Genomic DNA, 18,541 nt, shown 5'->3' with positions numbered 1-18,541 from the left:
CACAAAAGAAAACGGCGTATCTTACTTGGTCATTCCTTTGGGCCTATCCAGAAGCTGCAAATAAATAACTTTCAATAGAGTTGCTTAAGGGATTAGGTGTCTTGTTTGGACCACAGTGGAATTAAAACAAAGCTTTAGGTTGAGAGGTTGAAAAATAACCTCCTCCGCCTTTGGTAAAGGGTAGTATCACAAAAGGAAGTGCACACTGCTGAGGGTGGGCCTTAGACCCTTCCAGGACCTCCATGGAACACTCCTGCACTTGGGAGAGCAAATGAAGATTCACAGCAGCCTCAAGGAAGCTTCATCAAGCACTCTTTCTTGGTAAGACAACAGCCCACAAGAGCCCACACAAGGGACTGCCAACTGGATACCCTGCAAAGTCCCTTTAGACTTGGTGCTCTTTAGACTTTACCCAGAACAAGAAGTTTTAACTTACCCATCACAAACCTCCTTAATGATGGATGCTAGGGGCCGTTTCTGAAAGAAAAAGAGAGAGAGAGAGAGAGATCCTTTACCAGCAATCATGTGCTAATTGTGCCAGGCTCTGAGAGGAGCTGCCAAGCAGGCCCGGTTGGGGCGCGGAAATAATTTCCTGACAGCTTTTGTTGAGGAGAAAGCCTCTTCCAAACTGTGACCCACCTTCCTTGTGGAGCCAGGCAGAAAGCTCAGTCTTTCTGTTGCCGTCCTTACCCTTTAGGCCTAAAGACACCCTCTGCCACACACCCCCAGATCCCTTTACTTGCAGCGCTGCATCTCATTTCTGGAGCATACCTGGTCAATTTCAAGGAGCTGGGCATTAGCACCTGGCCACTCGATGGCCACTTTGACGATGTCAGATGGTGGTGGCATCGTTCCCAGTGGGCCCTACTTCTCTAAGACACACACACACAGACACGGCTGCCTGGGGAGAAAGAACAGGGAAGAAGGAAAAAGTCAGAGTATGCCTTCATTTTCATTCTTGTTATCTATTTTGGAGATACTGTTTGAAGTCACATATGGAACTATTTGGTTTGAATTTTTCTAGATCATACCAAAGCTCTCCTTGGGCCTTTGTCTCTTCAGATTAAATCAGCAAAAGAACTGGGACAAACCTATTTACCACCTACGGTTCAGCCAGTAGCAATATCTGCCAATGTGACACTTCAGTTGAAGGGTCAAGAGGATTCAGTGGTAGAAGAGCAAATTTTCCACAAATTCCTGTCTTGGGACCTCGGGATAGAAAAGCACATGCTCCAAGACAGACCAGAACAGACAGGCTCCTCTTGGTCGAGCGGTTGGCTGAAGAAGCCAGGCTACTTCTGTTCAGCAGCATCCTAGAAAGATCCCAGTTCAGGAGGGCCCAACCACACACTCTCTGGTCTCCTTCCTACTTATTGCCACTACTTACTGCCACTCCATCCCCCTCAAAGGACACAATGTAGCACCTCCTCTGCGTAGGATGATGCAGAGTTCAGAAAATGGGGAAGAGAACTGGGACAGGAAATGCTATTTTAGTCCCTACTGCCAAGGGCAAGGGCTGCTGAGGGCTTAGGCGCAGGGAAGCGGGAAGGATGCTTTCACACAAAGGCCCTTCTATGGGAGGACAAAGCTTTGGAAGTACCTCTGACCCCCCTCCCCCACTTCTCTCTAAAATAAAGGAAAATAAATCATTTTGAGCAAGTCTGGGAGATGGGCCCATGTGACTGGTATCCTAGGCAACTCTGATCGCTTAGTGGTATTCTAAGCAGTAGCTAGAATCTCTCTCCAAGGTCTGACGAAGGGAAGCCTTGGCTGATGGATTATTTCAATGTATATTTACACTGCCTGCCTACAGATTCAGGAGAGGCCACTCTCTTAATGAAAAAGACCTTTCTGCATCTCAAGGTTGAGCCACTCACCCGCATTTCATGCCTCACTAATGGGAACCACCCGCCTCTCCTGGTACATGCAGCATAGATGTTGCTAAGCTGTTATTCATGTGTGCTATCAATTTTTCAGCCCAAACAGATGATGGTTCTCACAGCCTGGCACCTACAAATCTCCCTGGTGAAAAGGGGTAAAACCCCATTCCCTACACACCTACAGGCTTCAGAAAGATGGAGGCTTCCACCACCATTTCCTGATCAGGGTGGGCTATTTCAGAAGCCAGATGTCATATCAGCATTTCCAAGACTTGGCCATGTCAAATAAGTGGTTTTCAGAACGCTTTCATTTATTTTGTTGAGTGTTCCCCGTAGCCCACGCAGTAGGCAGAATAGGGCTATTATCCCCATTTGAAGATGATGAAAGAAAAGCTCAGAGTTCAGTTCAGCCAAGAACGCCCAGTTAGTAAGTGGCGAAGGAGAGACAGAACTTGGGAGCTGACTTGGCCAGGGCTCTTCCTCCTCCCCTCAGCAGGCCTGAATTCCTGTTCACTGTGAATCAAGGCTAAAGGTTTTGAAATGGGCTGACCTGATGGCCCCCAAAGCTTCCACAATTTCTGCAGCTCCACGCAGAACTTTTCGTGTGGATTTATGTGCCTCTGAAAACAAACTGACTCATTAGTGTAACTTCCAGCTGAAAGGCTCTGCTCCAAAGCCAGGGCAAGGCAGGAAGTTCTCACGCTAGGTGTGGTGCTGGGACACTGGGCGCTGAAGGTGGGCTCCTATGCTTACTGTCCGTCTGCTGTAACTGGGTGGCAGGACTACACAGTAGTGAGGTCATTTCTAAAAACTGAGATACATTTACATACAATAAAATGTCACATGCTTAAGAATATGTGTGTGTGTGTGTTTGTGTATGTGTGTACACATATACATAGTAGAAACACAAAAATACAGACCTCTCTACAACTACCTCCAATAAGATACTGGACATTTCATTACCCCCCAAAATACTCTGGAACCTCCTTCTTGTCCTTTCAAAGGCCACCTCTTCCTGGTTTCCATCACCATAGAGGAGTGGTGCCTGTTTCTGTACCTCACACATGCCTTGTACAGCACGGCTTTTTAGACCATTTGTTGTTTAGTTTGGTTTCTTCTTTTAAAAATAAGTAGACAGGGTAGGAATAGAGAGCACTAGGCTGGGATGACTCTCCGCTGAGGAAAGCAACGGGATTTACAGCCCCAGGACTTGGGACCTAATCCTAGTTCCCTCACACTGCGTTCAGGTCCCTTTACCCAAGTCTCCATTTTCTTCTGCAGCAGCAGAACTGTAGTTCTCTAGAGTAGAACTAAAGCATGTCTCAAGTGCTCCGGAGTCTAAGTTCATGATTGTAAAGCAGAACTTAAAAAATCCAAATGAAGATACCATTGTAAAGTCCTTAACCAAAAAAAGAAAAATAAAAGTGAAACTCCTAATTTAAGAAACTGCATATTTTTAAAAACTCCTTTCTGAATTCTATCTTTGGAGAAAAAGAAGCTAAAGCTCAGTACTTTATAGATATACTTTCTCCTTGGTCCCACATGACATTCCCTGGGATGTCTCATCATTTGTTAAAGCTAGCACTGAATGGTTCTTAGCAATTCTGAAAACTCACACCCATGTTAAGTCAGAGATCTGCAACAATCCAGATTACCCAAAAGATATTAACAAGCTCCCATTCTCCCAGAAACCCCAGGCAGCCTACCTGGGCTGCACGACACTATCCCTAGCCCTGCCACAGCTGCTGGGACTAAAGAGTTGGAAAAAACCCTGGCTAGTGACTTTCCAGATTCCATGGCTGTACTTCCTATGCTTGGGCTACCTGATATTCCTGACATTCTATCATCACAACTCCTTAAATTAAGCTAGTCTGTTTCTGTTTGCCACAACTAAAAAGCCAAAGACCAAGACTGACCCCAAGCTCTGAAGAATTCTGAAGTGGAGGTAAGAAAATAGAGCAACATCACTAGCATAAGATAATGACACTGAGTACGCATCTAATTAACACTAAACTGATGAGAGCAAAACCCACTTAGATAAGTCTGGCTTGTTGCAAACAGATCAGTTATATGGTGACTTTGAAGTACTCATGTTATAGCATTTTATACTGGATCTCACAAGAACCCTGAAAAACATTCCTATTTTACAGGTGAGGCAAACAAAGTTCAGAGGGGTTGAGAAATTCCTTGTCAATGTATCTCCTTTCATGCCCTCCTCCAAAGAAACCAAACAGTCCATTACAAAAGAACTGGGTCTCAAGGTTAGGTCTTGACACCACAGTTCTCTTCCCTCTACACAGTAGTACTTCCTTTGATGATGATACTAGCTAGGTAACAATTACACAATGCTCGGCACTGCTCTAAGGGCTGTACATATACTGATTCACTTAATCCATGATGCACCCTGTATGGTGTGTTGTTATCCCCACCATACAGACAGAAAAGTGAAGTAGCATTTTGAGGGTCACATAGTTAGTTAAGTGGCACAGCCAGAATCTGATCTCGGGTGGTCTGGTGTTTTTGGAAAGTCATGTGAAAGCAGATAGCTTTGTACCTAATCCGCAGCAGGTACTCTGTAGAGACTTCTGGTTTGTGTATCTAAAGTTAAAGCACAATGACGCTAAGAGACCTGTATAATAAGGGTTCTCTGTTGTAGCAGAAAGGTCCTTGATGGCCTAAAAACATTACTTCATGCAGTGTTCAGTCTGCAATCTAGTCAGCCTTCTCCCTGGACCACCTGCGATTTCTACAGGCAGGCCATGTTCTCTTCTGTACCTCTGCACATTTTCTTCCTTCACTGACCACCAGAGATGCCCCTAGCCAAGCTTCAAAGTCCAGCTCAGATGGCACCTTCTCTCTCTTTTTTTTTTTAATATTTATTTTTTTTTTTAGTTATCAGCGGACACAACATCTTTGTTTGTATGTGGTGCTGAGGATCGAACCCTGGCCGCACGCATGCCAGGCGAGCGCGCTACCGCTTGAGCCACATCCCCAGCCCGGTACCTTCTCTTTTTAACATCCTTAGCTTTCTCTACCTTTCTCAGCAAAGCTAAATAGGATAGGGGCCTCTGTCCCTGCTTCTGCGAACAGCCCTGTCACACTCAACAAGACACCCACATAGCTCTCCCGTTCCCTAGCTCCTCCTCCATGTCAGGTATAGCTGGGTGGTCTCATGAACTAGCATGGCACCTGGGGAACAGTGAAGGTGCACAAACACAATGGCTCCTAGGAACCAGATCTGCTTCCCAAGGGAAAGAATGGCAGGAAATGTTCGAGTAGTTCTACTCTTGTACCTCTGTGTCCCACTGCCTTCCAGCTGGCAGGGAACAGACAGAGGTGAGTGATGGGAGCATGAGGTAAAGGGAATAATTCTGTAAAGTGGGTCCACTGTGCTGAACCCCACATGCAGTTTTTAAAAAAACAATTTACCTGCAGCCCTGTCTGGTTTAAGTTAACAGGATATGTTACATTTTCTTTGCAAATAATCTGCAGGAGAAATGCAGGCCCCAAATGCCAGGTAAAAAGAATACAGGTTATCGTGAAGGGGAGACTTTTGTGATCCTTACACAAACCAGATTCCAGAACTCAGGGATTTAAAGATAATTCCCATTAACCAAAAAATCTGTAAGAACAGGTTCCAATCAGAACTGATCAGCATGGGCCAAAGTGATCTAGAGTTGTCATGCACAGCAGGGTCTTGAAAGCCTGATGGCATCCTGCTGTCAATCAAAAATCAAGAGGTAAACCTGGGTAGAACTTTCTGGAAACTTCCCTGGGACCCCCAATAAAAGAGGAGGGCAGGACAGGCATGTCACCCCTCTCCTCTGAGAGCGTCCCCTTTTCCCCTTTCCTATCCCTTCTAATAAACTCATGCCTATTAGTCCGAGAGACGTGTCTGAAGTCTTTCTGGCATGATTTTAAGTATACAAGTGAAGGGGACCTTTGCAGCTGCTTCAGTTTTGCAGAAGGCCCACACCTTATAACACAACCACATAGTATTTCCATGTTTATAATTTTGTTTTTTGTTTTCTAACATTAGAACAAATTTTACTTGAGAATCAGTCTTAGCACCCCTGACTTTGTTAAAACAAAGAGGGAAATATCTTCTGCTTTTCTCTCCATGGAAACCTTAGGAGGTATGAGAATAGAGTAATATTTCTCAGATAATTAAAATATTCCTAGGATAAAGGGTTTCCTTGTAGGAAATCCTTCGAGCACGTGCTTGCTTACTCTTTTCATTTTCATTTTATAAAGGAAGTGGAAATTAGGTCGAAACAATTCAATAACATTGCAAAATTCTCAGGATTATAAATAGCCTCTCATTCCACCACTCAGCAGGACTGTAGTTCAATAGCAAATGGCCAGGATTTCACAGCTCTTCTCCCTCCCACCCTCTTTATTTATTTATTTGTTTTGTGCTAGGGATTCAACCCAGGGACTCAAATGTCAGGCAAGCCCTCAATCACTAAGCTGTATCCCCAGTTCCCTCCCCACCCCCTCCCCTTTAAAGCATTACATAAATAAAGATGACTTGGAAAGTTAAAAAGACCACAAAACAAGAGGCTGAGCTGAAGATGAGTCTACTGTGAGGTATGAGGATGAAGCTCTGCTTTTCAACAAAGTTGGGGAGACAGACAATAAGAACAGCAGTGTCTCCAGTGGAGCCATCCCTAAGCAGCTTCTGGAAAGTGAGCTTATAAAATCAGCACCATTACAAAAGGTCCCAGGGGCTTTATCAATCACCCCTACAGTGACTGCTTCATAGAACTGGAACTGCCAGAAGGTTGGAGAGCCCATCTTTGGGGAGGAAGTGAAAGATGATCTCCTCCCGGGAGAAGGAATTCTGGATGAAGAATGCCAGAAGGCTTCCAGCTCCTCTCCCTCCCCCACTCCCTTAAGGGTAAGGATGATGAGTGCTTTTTGTTCTGTTCTTTGGCTTGTGATTCAGTGGGGGAGGCATGGGTAAGTTTGGTTTATGTTTCCTGCAACAGAATACAACTTCACCAGGAAGGCAACTGGAGGTCACACCCTATTTTCTAATCAAGAACACAATCTCAGTAGAGGCTTCCCCTCTGCAATCTTCTCATCGGAGACATGACTCAACTTCCCTTAGTCCACACACTGCATGAGCACAATGTGCTGAGGTGCAGAGGGGGATTCCAGGTCAGAGACCAGGTCCTGACACCACTGCTAAAAATCCAGGGAAGAACCGCCACACCACAGGCAGCTGAGGGTCTCCTTTGTATTGACATGTGAACTCAGGACTCACCTGATATGGTTAAAAACCATTGACCTGCACAGAGAAAAATGTGGAGAGAAGGTTGTGTGAACCAAATACTGTGTGGCTTCTCCCCCAACTCCTACCCTAAGAGCCCCCACGGCTCCTCTCCTCCTGCAGAAGTTCCTGTAACACTCCCAAGCTTAGAGAATAGTGCTGAGGCTCAGGACAGCATCCAATTTACTCCAGTTTCACCACAGCTTTGGGGTGACACTAGCTTTCAGACTCACCCTTGCAGACACCAAGTCCATCTCACCAGGCCACCTGTCCCTCAAACACCATGTTCTTCTGGGCTGGACCTTTGTAGTGCTGAGTTCCCTCTGCCTTGTTCTGATGGCAACATATTGCCCAGCCTTTCAGGCCCCGCTCAGGTACCACTGTTCCTTGTGGCTTCCTGACCCTTTTACCTCAGGGACAGCTACCTGCACCCTCATCTGTGCATCAGTCCTCCATACAGCCCTTCACTGGGCCCATTACTGTGATTCTCTATGTGCAATCTTCCCTAGCTACTAAAACTGGATCTGTATGCCAGCAGCGGGGGCATCTCTGGGGCTAGTACCAATGAGAAGCACCCCTCTAGCCCAGACCCCTGACTCAGAATTTGCCAACACCACCCCAGTGTTGGAATGTCTGGGAAGCAGACCCTAGACTAGTAGTAAGCCAGGCACAGCGATGCACCCTGTAATCCCAGCTTCTTGGAAGCTAAGGCAATAGGATTGCAAGTTCAAGGCCAGCCTGGTCAACTTAAAGTGATCCTGTCTCAAACTCAAAAAAGGGCGGATGGCAAGAAGTACCTCAGTGACAGAGCCCTTACCTAGCATGTGGGAAGCTCGGGTTCAAACTCTAGTACATACCAAAAACAAAAACAAAAATAAAACAATCTCCCAAAACTTCCCCAGATGATTTTAATGGGTCCCAGGATTGAAATCATGCTCCAGGAAGGTGAGCAACCTGAGAGCAAGACTTTGAAGCCTGTATCTACTCCCCCCTAAACTGTCCCCTGAGCCTTCAACACAGTACCCTACATACAACTGTGTCCACAGAATTCCATACCAAAATATCCTCTGTGCTCTCCCCAGACCTAACTGCCTTTAAAAAAGAATAAGAACACTACTGATAGGGTTATCCATTATCTAGGCCTTTCCGAATCCTTAACTACAATAACTGAAAGTTTAGAAGGGATTTGTAGACCACTTGCCTCCACTTTTGGGAATAAGAGGAAACAGAAACCAAGACAGAAATACAGGTGAACTTTAAGAAAACGTTTCCTGCCAGGCACCGTGGCACTCACCTGTAATCCCAGTGGCTCAGGAGTCTGAGGAAGGAGGATCATGAGTTCAAAGCCAGCCTCAGCAACTTAGCAAGGCCCATCTCAAAATAAAATATTTTTAAGGGTGGGGGAGTGGTTGGGAGTGTGGCTCAGGGTAAGTGTCCCTTGGGTTCAATCCTCCATACAAAAAAACCCTGTTTCCTGATGAATGTAGTGGTACACACTTGTAATCCCATTTACTGTGGAGGCTGAGACAGGAGAATCACAAGTTTGAGGCCAGACTTAGCAACTTAGCAACACCCTATCTCAAAATAAAACAAAAAGGTCTGGGGATATAACTCAGTGGTAAAACACCTCTGGTTCAATCCCCAGTACCATAAACAAATAAACAAACAAAAATGAGAGAGAAAAACTTTTCCCTTCAATAAATTACCATGGTTGCACAAGGAGATGAAGCCTGAGTAGGGAGAGGAGGTGGTAGGCTGAGAAGAGGCCTGGGTTATGACTGAAATCCCAAGCTGTGAGTCCAACTCCTTTAATAGTGATCATAACAACACAGCACTGTTCTCATAAAATTAGGCCAAGCCCTCTAATTTTATAAGGGAGGGAAGTAAGGGACAGAGACACTGGCAAGGCCACATCACACCACCAGTTAGAGACAAAAGAAGACCCAGGCCCCCACTTCTGGTTCAGTCTTCCCTCTGCAGCACAGCTTTGCCATAAATACAAGCCTCTCTGGATGGGCTCTACACGTAGGGGCTGGACTAGATGTTTTCGAGGTTTCTACCAATGCTTGAACTGTGAGGCAATGCAGGTTAATGTTAAGGGGCTTGTGTTCTGGAATGGAACAGACCTGGATTTGGATCTCAGTTCTAACAACTTCCTTATCTGTAAAATGGGAATGAGAACCAAACCTACCTTACAAAGTTGTGTGACCATTCAACAGGATAACATATATAAAGCATTGAGCATAATATCTAGCAGAATTCTAGCTGTGTGAACTTGAAGAAAAAACAAAAACTGTAACCATGTTTCCCCAGCATAAAAACAAACAAGCAAACAAACAAACCCACTGCCAGATTGTGACAAAATTAGAGAAGGTATATGATGGCAATCAGGGAGAAAAATCAGTCTAAAAGGCAAGGCATCTGTAGATGTTGTTGTTATGATTATTATTATCATTATTATTATTCCTAGTTGAAGAACCTTTTATTTTTATTTCATTTCCAGAGCAGAGGCCAATACAATGCCTGACACACAATTGGTAATGGAAAAACATCTTCTAGTGAGTCAAATTAAAGCAGCATGCCTAATGGGGATCTAAAGTCAAATGCTTTAAGCAGTCAGACAGGTAAGAAGATAAACCAACAAACAGCCTTCATATAGGAATTGAGTAAATTATAAGGAACTGCCCTGACTAGAAGAGCTCAAATTCAATTTGTGCTTAAAAATACATCATGCAGCTTAGCCACACAACCACTTTGTAGCCTCTAGCAAATCAGATTCTGGTTCTTCACCATACCACATCCAGCTGCACATCATTTAGTTATTTGATGTGATCCAGCTTCACCCTTCTAAGTAGAAATGTAAGCATCTTGAAGATGAAGGCTGCGACTTTCACTGTCTAGTCACCATTGGCCTGGAACAGTGCTGACCTCATGGTAGATACTCAATAAGCAACCACTGAACTCAGACTGTAAACTCAAGCCTAGTATTCTCAGCACCTCTGAAATGCTACAAGGTGTAGGTTTTCTACCCAGCTCCCGGGATCGGACTGTTAGTGCAGCTGGGCAAGGTATGGTGACTGAGTTAGAGAAGGACTGCCTTGCAGGGTGTTTTTCTTCAACTGCATCAACTGTACATACTTGTAAGCCACCAAGGCAGGTGCTGCTAATACATCCAGATACCTTACCTTGGTATAGAACGAGCTAGAGTATGCTATATACTGGTGCCATTGTTTCTAAGAAGTTTGGTTCCCACTTCCTGTACCTCATAACTTCCTTGGCACTAGCACGAGGTATAAAAAGAGTAACTAGACTCAATACAGAGGTCCTGGTCCTGGCTCCTCCATTCACAAACTCTACGATGATCCCTGGCAGATAACAACTTTTAGGAGCTACATTCTTTTTTTTAATCAGTAAAATGCAGATACAAATAGTTCCCTCAAAATACTCTGGAGGGAAAAAAACACTATGAGGTATATAAAGTGTCTGGCACTATACAGCACAATATAGCAGCCACTAGCTATGGAACACTTGGGAAGTGGCCACTACAAAGTGAGATGGGCTACCCTAAACACAAAATGCATGCTAGAGTTTAAAAATCAAGAACAAAAAAGTAAAATATCCCATCAACACTATTTAATATGGATCACATGTTGCAATACTAATATTTTGGAATATATTAGGTTAAGTAAAACATTATTATTAAAATTAATCGCACTTGTCTCTTTTAAATTCTTTTTTAATGTTGAAACTAAAAAATTTTAAGCATGTAATAAGAATTATTTTTCTATTGGACAGCATCACTTCAGCATCCAGCCTGGTACACAAAAAGTATTCCAAAGGTTGGTTTCCATTTCCCACAGGTAGACGTCAGGGACCACAATCCACACCCCCTTCTTCAATATATCTAAGCCCTGCACTCATTTTTAGTAAATATCTAGAGTGCCTTAAGGGCACCAAGGGCAAAACCCAACATTGTCTTCTTCCTTGTGGGCCTTACTATCTGGTAGGACAGACAGACATTAATACTTTCTTAAATAAATGCAAAACTGCAGTTGGGCAAGTGTTGTGAAAGAGAACACAGGGTTTTCAAAGTGGGGCACTGATTCAGGGAGTCAGGGACCAGGGACGCCCTCTGGGGAAGTGATACTTGAGGGAAAATTTGGAGGATGAACAGTTTACTAGACTCCAGGCCAGGGAGAAGGGACACTCAGAGAAAGCCCCAGAGGACACCAAGAGCTGCCGAAGGAACAGAAAAAAGGCCTGTGCAGGGACAGTACTGGGACACGGAACTAGGGAGAGACGGAGCCAGATCTCCAGGGCCTGGGCGAGGGCCCAGTGCTGACCCTGCGAGGGGTGGGAAGGCGGCCCGTCTCAAGCCAAGGGTCGGACCTGATCTGCCTTTTGAAACAAATTCCCCCGGGCCCGACGCGAGGCCGACGGGAACCGGGGCTGTGGGCAGACCCGTCGGTCACTGCAACTGTCCGGCAAGAGAGGGGCCTGAACTGCGGGGAAACCGAGGGGAGAGTGGATGGGTGGGAGCCGGCAGGATGGACGGGGCGGGGTGGTGCACCAGGGAGCGGCGAGGCCGAGCAGACCCGGGCTTCCGAGCGCTCCACCGGCCCCAACGCTCCCGGGCGCCTTCCAGTCCCCGCGCGTCCCCTCCCCCTGCCTCCCCCTCCCCGGGCTCCCACCCTCCGGCCTCCGAGCGCTGCCCGGCCCAGCCCCAGCTCCCCGCGCCCGGCCCGCCCTCTTTCCAACCCGGCGACCCTTCCTCGGTGAGGCCAGCTGTCCCTCCCGCCCGGCTGGCCCTACTGGGCCGCGACCCGAGAGGCCTGAGGAGCCGGCAGGGTCCAGCCCAGGCCCGCCCTCTCCAACCCCTCAGCCCCCGGGGCAGAAGCAGGCCGCAGCCCCGAACCCCGTCTCCGGACCCGCCTCTCCTCCCTGCGTCCCTCCGGCCGGCTCCTCCCGGCAGTCCGCGCACACGGACCCGGGGCGCACCCCTCACTCACCAGGGCGCAGACCTAGGCCCAGCTACCGCGCCCGGGTCCCGCCGCCGCGGGTCCTTCTGCCTCCGCCCGCCCCGCCTTCTTGGGACTCCGCCCCTCGCAAGCCGGCCCGGGCTTCTATTGCTCCGTTTTGCAGTCACGCTGAGCTCTCTTCCTTCAATTGGACTGCTAGTCTGTCACTCAATAAGGGGCGGGTCTAGCTGCGGGCGCGGGAGTGAAGGAACGCCGACAGTCCCCGCCCCCCAGCCAAGGCCTCTTAAAGAAACAGGACGCCTTTCTTTGGCAGGCTCTCTGGTCTGGAGGAACGTGATTTCCCAGCAAACGCCAAGAGGAGCAAACGCAAGAGGTAGACTCCCCCCACCAACTTTTTTTTTCCTTCCTTCTTCTTCTTCTTCTTTTTTTGTGCACAGCCCAAGAATGGTGAAAGAGGCTCTGGTTCCTTGTGACACATCAAGGGTTATGAGGACTAAGCTGTTTTCTGGTGGCACTCAGTTCTGTGCCCAGTGGGCACGTGACACACTCTCAACAGTGGGGATAACTGGTTTGGAGAACTGAGTGGGAGGTGACAGTCGTGTCAGCGGCAGTGAGCAGCCGCGGCTCACTACCGAGATGGAGCTAATTATACCGGCACCCAGGGCTGACCGTGGGCGCTGAGCAGAGGCAGAGGGGTACAGCTCAGCTGTACTGTTGGTAGGGATCCGTGGGAGGTGGCATTCGTCACCGCACCTGCGAATCGGAACAAGGCCGGGCACTTCGCCAAGGACTCTCTCCTGCCACGTCCCTCAGTGCTCACCGCAATCCCGTGGGGTGGAGAGTGCGCTGATCCCCTTGTTACAGGAGAGGACACTGAGGCCAAAGAGGGTCAACATTCACAGCTAGAGATGCGCAGCCGCTCCCCGTTTGAGTCCGAAGTTTATACTTCACTTATTTCCTCTCACAATCCTGGGAGGTAGGCATTTTGTTGTCCAGAAACCCATGCTCAGCAAAGGGACTAAATAATGACCACCATTTATATGGCACTTTACAGTCTGTGAAACAGTTCCTAATGCGTGGTTTCACTGGATCCTCTAAACACCTTGGAACTGAGGTTGATTTTTATTAGCTCTGTTTTACTGGTGAATAAAGTGATACTCGGGAGGCCAAGGCTCAGCCATTACTAACTTTCAAACTTCCCTTTAGGTCCAGGTCCGACATACGCGTGGCCACAAGTCTCCATCATGTCTGCTCAATTGCTGTGGGGGGACACGCACGCGTGCACACACACACACGCGCACACACACACACACACACACACACACACGGCTGTGTTCCAATGAGACTTTATTAAATAAAGCAGGGGATGACTTGGGACAGTGGTCCGTCCACACCTGATCTGTAGCACTTTGCTGGATCCCCAAGCCTTTCAAAGACATTGGTTTGCGGAAGCTTCACAACAATCTTATTGTTATTATTACTTTACTGCTCATTATTAGTGCATTATCATATTAATGATGTTGTTATCACACTTATTTTAAAAAGAAGGAATCTAAGGCTTGGCAAGATTAAGGATAATCTGAGGTCAGCCCAGAAGCCAGACTCAAACCTGACTTTCCTCTGCCTCCCATCCTGTTCTGTGAGCTTCCACGAACATTCCACCTGATCCAGCCCATGTCCTTCCTGCCACTTCAAAATATGACAGGCCATGTCCTGGCCTTCCTTGGCCCCTAAGCCTCTCAGTGGCATTCCCCCATCTCTCTGCCTTCCTGGTTTCCTCCAGTCCACGAACACCCCTCAACCCCCACAACACTTACCTCAGCAGCCTTTATTCAGAATAGAATCTTCTGGAAAGTAGGCTTCATGGGAGCAAGGACTGGCTAGCTGTCCACCAAAGTCCCTTCTCCCCTCCTTCCAGGGCCCCATGGCTACCCAGGTTGTGTTTCCCAGGTGCAGAGGCCGGGAAGGTCTGGTGGGTAACTAGTTCTTGCAGGTGGGGGCGATGCGGGAACCTGGGGCCAGGCTCTGAACTCAGCGGGCTGCCTCCACCCTGCCCTTTCTCCTCGCCAGGCGAACCCAGTCCTGACCACATGATGTGGAGGACGATGAGGAGGTCGATGTGCAGGGGGAGGACAGAGTCACGGCACAGATGATCACCTGGGGCCAAAAGCTCCCTGCAGCCCTGCAACACTCATTTCATATTTTAATGTGAAAGAAATAATCTTTGCTCTTTGAGACACGAGTATTTTGGAAGGAGGAGGAGGGACCCTGTTTTCACTCCTTCCATTTTGTGTCCTGGGTGCCTCCCTTGCCTCACCCCAGTCCTGGACCTCACCTTAATCTAAGGGTCACTTCAGTTTTATAATTCTTTGTCTCCCCTCTGCTATGCCGATTGCAGGTCCTTTGATCCTGCCACTTAGACTTAGGAACCAATTCTGGCTCCTTTAGAAATGAGGAGTTCGCGGGCAGGCCAGTGGTAAGTGATGGTGGTGACGGGAAGTTGGAGAATCAGCCTTAGGAAAGGAACACAGATGCTTTGGGAGTTTAGGTGGCCAAAACATACCAGTCTCCTCCCTTTCTCTCTTTTCATTCTATTTCAAGGCAGGGTCTCTCTAAATTTCCCAGGCAACTCAAACTCATCATACTCCCACCGAATGCCCACAGTACTGGATGACAACATGTACCATTGCGCCTGGCTTCTTCTCTCCCCTCCTTGATCAGAGTCCAAGTCATTGGAACAAGAGTCTGACGGACCAAATTTAGGTGACGAGTCTTCCCTTTGGCTAAGAAGGGCAGCTCCTGGATTGACACTTCCACTAACATTGCATGTGCACCAGTGAAGAGCTCCAGATCCTTCCACCTCCACCCCAGCTGCTACTATTGTGCAGTTGAGGCCAGGCGCCCTGTTCTCAGGCTGGGATCTAGTAGGAGGAATACCCGAAGCTGAATGTCAGTCACATGATTCCAGCTCGGTGTGTGGCATATGGTGGAGCATGGCAGTCAGGATCCTGAACTTTGTGATCCTGCAGACCTCTCCACCACTTATCAGCTCTGTGTCCTTGGGTAAGTTACCAGATCCCTCTGACTCTCAGAATAATGGGAAAATAACAGTTCTAACCTTAACGAGGATTAGATGAGATATGGTAAATAAACAAAACAAAACGTATGTCTAACACATAATAGGTGCTCAACAAATTAAGTCTAAAAGTTTTCAGTAAGTATTTATTTGGGGAGTGAAGTATTTACAGTATTTTGAGTTCCCCTAAAATGATATCTGAAACCGGAACTGGTAGAAATACCCCTCCTAGTTCTCTAATCCATGTGACGATCCACATTTATGAGGTTTGTCACCCCTTTGTGAGTTCACTTCCCTCCCTGCCTACTAGAACCCCAGCTCAAGGCCGGCCTAATCACTCCCTTCTCTTCTTCCTCAACTCCCACGCTCTCTTCTCCTCTTTATCGAGGTGATGCCGCCTCCAACAAACCTTCTTTGACCCCTAAAGCCCACCGCCACCCATTCCCTTCTCTTAGCTGCTGTGTGTCCTCCCAGCAGTTGACGTCACATCGCTGTCTTGTTTTCTGACTTCTGCATTCGTTTTAAGCCTTGTGACAGCAGAGACCCCGACTGTCTTGTCCATAACTATATCCCCAGCACCCGAGCATGCCTGGCACATGATGTGTGCTCAATATCTTGTTTATTACATCTTTGGATAAGTGAATAACAATAAGCCTTGGGTAACCAGAAAGTCTCCAGGGCTTAGGACTTGACTAATGTCTGAACTTTTCTAAACACTCATATAGGTTAAGTGTGTGCCTTCTCACATACAATTATCGTCAAAAAAAACCCCAATTCCTGCCAAAACAGGAGAAGGAGTTCTGGTATGGTAGGTCTTAAATGTCAAAATTCGCATTTGTCTTCTAAAAGAAGCAGAATCAGCATTTATTGTGAATCTACTGGGTGTCAAGACTTACACTGGAGACTGTTACATACATTATACTTAGAACAGCCAACTTTCGATGGATATGAGTGTACCATTTTACAGATAAGTAAGACTGAGGTTTAGAATTGCAAAGAAACTTGCTCAGACCACACAGCCTGTCTGGTACTCAAATCAGTGTGACTCAAGGGGTATGTCTTTCTCTTTATACTACCCAATGGAACAACATACTGTGGCATTTCATCCTTGGATTCGCTCCTCTTCCTCCTCCTCCTCCTCCTCCCCTCCTCCTGCTCCTTCTCCTCCTCCTCCTCCCCTCCTCCTCCTCCCCTCCTCCTCCTCCTCCTCCTCTTCCTCTCCTCCTCCTCCTCCCCTCCTCCTCCTCCTCCTCCCCTCCTCCTCCTCCTCCTCCCCTCCTCCTCCTCCTCCTCCCCTCCTCCTCCTCCTCCTCCTCCCCTCCTCCTTCTCCTCCTCCTCCCCTCCTCCTTCTCCTCCTCCTCCCCTCCTCCTCCTCCTTCCCTCCTCCTCCCCTCCTCCTCCTCCTTCCCTCCTCCTCCCCTCCTCCTCCTCCTCTTCCTTCTCCTCCTCCTCCCCTCCTCCTCCTCCTTCCCTCCTCCTCCCCTCCTCCTCCTCCTCTTCCTTCTCCTCCTCCTCCCTCCTCCTTCTTCTCCTCCTCCCCTCCTACTCCTCCTCCTGCTCCTCCTCCTCCTCCTCCTCCTTCCCTCCTCCTCCCCTCCTCCTATCCTCCTCCTCCTCCTCTTCCATCTCCTCCTCCTCCCCTCCTCCTTCTCCTCCTCCTCCTCCTCCCTTCCTCCTCCTCCTTCCCTCCTCCTCCCCTCCTCCTCCTCCTCTTCCTTCTCCTCCTCCTCCCCTCCTCCTTCTTCTCCTCCTCCCCTCCTACTCCTCCTCCTGCTCCTCCTCCTCCTCCTCCCCCTCCTCCTCCTCCTCCTCCCCTCCTCCTCCTCCTCCTTCCCTCCTCCTCCCCTCCTCCTCCTCCTCTTCCTCCTCCTCCTCCTCCCATCCTCCTCCTCCTCCTCTTCCATCTCCTCCTCCTCCCCTCCTCCTCCTCCTTCCCTCCTCCTCCCCTCCTCCTCCTCCTCTTCCTTCTCCTCCTCCTCCTCTCCTCCTCCTCCTCCTCCATCCTCCTCCTCCTCCTCCTCTTCCATCTCCTCCTCCTCCCCTCCTCCTCCTCCTTCCCTCCTCCTCCCCTCCTCCTCCTCCTCTTCCTTCTCCTCCTCCTCCTCTCCTCCTCCTCCTCCTCTCCTCCTCCTCCTCCTCCCATCCTCCTCCTCCTCCTCCTCTTCCATCTCCTCCTCCTCCTCCTCCTCCTCCTCCTCCTCCTCCTCCTCCTCCGTGCTGTGGATTGAGCCCAGGACCTCACACATGTTAGGCAAGCTCTCCATCACTGAACTATGTCCCCAGCCCTTTTTGCACACTTTTCAAGCGCCGTTACAGATGAGACTAAGTGCTCAGGTCTTTCTGCGACTTACCTCACTTGATCCTGTGAAGCATAAACTGCTGTCATTCTTATGTTACGGTTGGGGAGACTGAGGCACAGGCTGTTCAGACATTTGCCTTGGGTCATTCATTGAGCAGTGGAGCCATTACTCAAGTCCAGTTCTGTCTAACTCGAGACCTGTGTCCATTCTGCAACATCACTCTGTCTCCCTTAAGACAACTCTGCCTCCGATGGAAAGAGAAGAAAAATGGCTAAATCAGGAGAATAAAGTATTATTAAGAAAATTCATGGTGACTTGGTTCTGTAAGCGGAAAGCAAAGGGCAGGAGGCAGACAGCCAGTCTAGCATCAGCTCCCACGGGCCGGGGTTCACATAACTCACAGTAACTTAATTTGCCAAGATCCTTCTTCCAGGAATGGGGGGAGGGTGTTAGATGTATTTATGTGGGGGGCTGGAACTAGAGACCCCCAGCCCAGCTGTCAGCCCCACCAGGGCGGGGCTCAGCCTGCCTGCAGGAGACCAGCGCCCTCTGCTGGCCCAAGGGTCACCTTCCAACATTCAAAGCTGTGGAGGGTGTGTGTGTGTGTTTGTGTGTGTGGTGGGGCAGGACTTGGGGGAGCATATTCAACAACCTTTGCAAAATTTCGAGCACACACAGTAAATAAAAATAATAGCTACCATTTGCCAACAAAACATTGGGGTGGAGGGCGGGCACTGTTTTAAGGACTTTACGTTAATCTATTTAATCCCAGGGACTTTACACACTGCATCTAATTGAACCTTCACCCCAAACCTCTGAATTAGCAATTATTATTATTACTCCCATTTTTCACAAGAGGAAACCAAAGCACAGAGAGATAAGTAATTTGCTATACAGCCATTAAGTAGCAGATCGGGGCTAGTATAGTAGCAGAACTAGTGGACTCTGACCTTGGGTGTCAGCTCTGGAAACCCGAACATTGCCATTCTTTAGGTCTGCAGCGCCCCCTGGCCAGTTGGCTACATAGAGC

General features: G+C 48.2%; 1 protein-coding gene across 2 annotated transcripts in view; it reads right to left on the bottom strand.

The window, feature by feature from the left end:
• The window catches only part of Elmo2 (engulfment and cell motility 2), a 39,430-nt gene extending 27,184 nt beyond the window's left edge, over positions 1-12,246 (bottom strand). For both annotated transcript variants that reach the window (XM_076852015.2, XM_076852016.2), the window contains exons 1-3: positions 12,165-12,246; positions 772-901; positions 437-477 (exon numbers count right to left, since the gene is read on the bottom strand). In XM_076852015.2, the coding sequence (XP_076708130.1) occupies positions 437-477; positions 772-849 (119 nt within the window). In that variant the 5' untranslated portion in view covers positions 850-901; positions 12,165-12,246. The remainder of the gene's footprint in view (positions 1-436; positions 478-771; positions 902-12,164) is intronic.
• Between the last annotated feature and the right edge of the window lie 6,295 nt (positions 12,247-18,541).

This window comes from Callospermophilus lateralis, chromosome 3, assembly GCF_048772815.1.
Source record: "Callospermophilus lateralis isolate mCalLat2 chromosome 3, mCalLat2.hap1, whole genome shotgun sequence".
Classification (NCBI taxonomy): Eukaryota; Metazoa; Chordata; class Mammalia; order Rodentia; family Sciuridae; genus Callospermophilus; species Callospermophilus lateralis.
The sequence above is the reverse complement of the archived record's forward strand: the minus strand, read 5'-3'. Positions and strand labels throughout refer to the sequence as shown.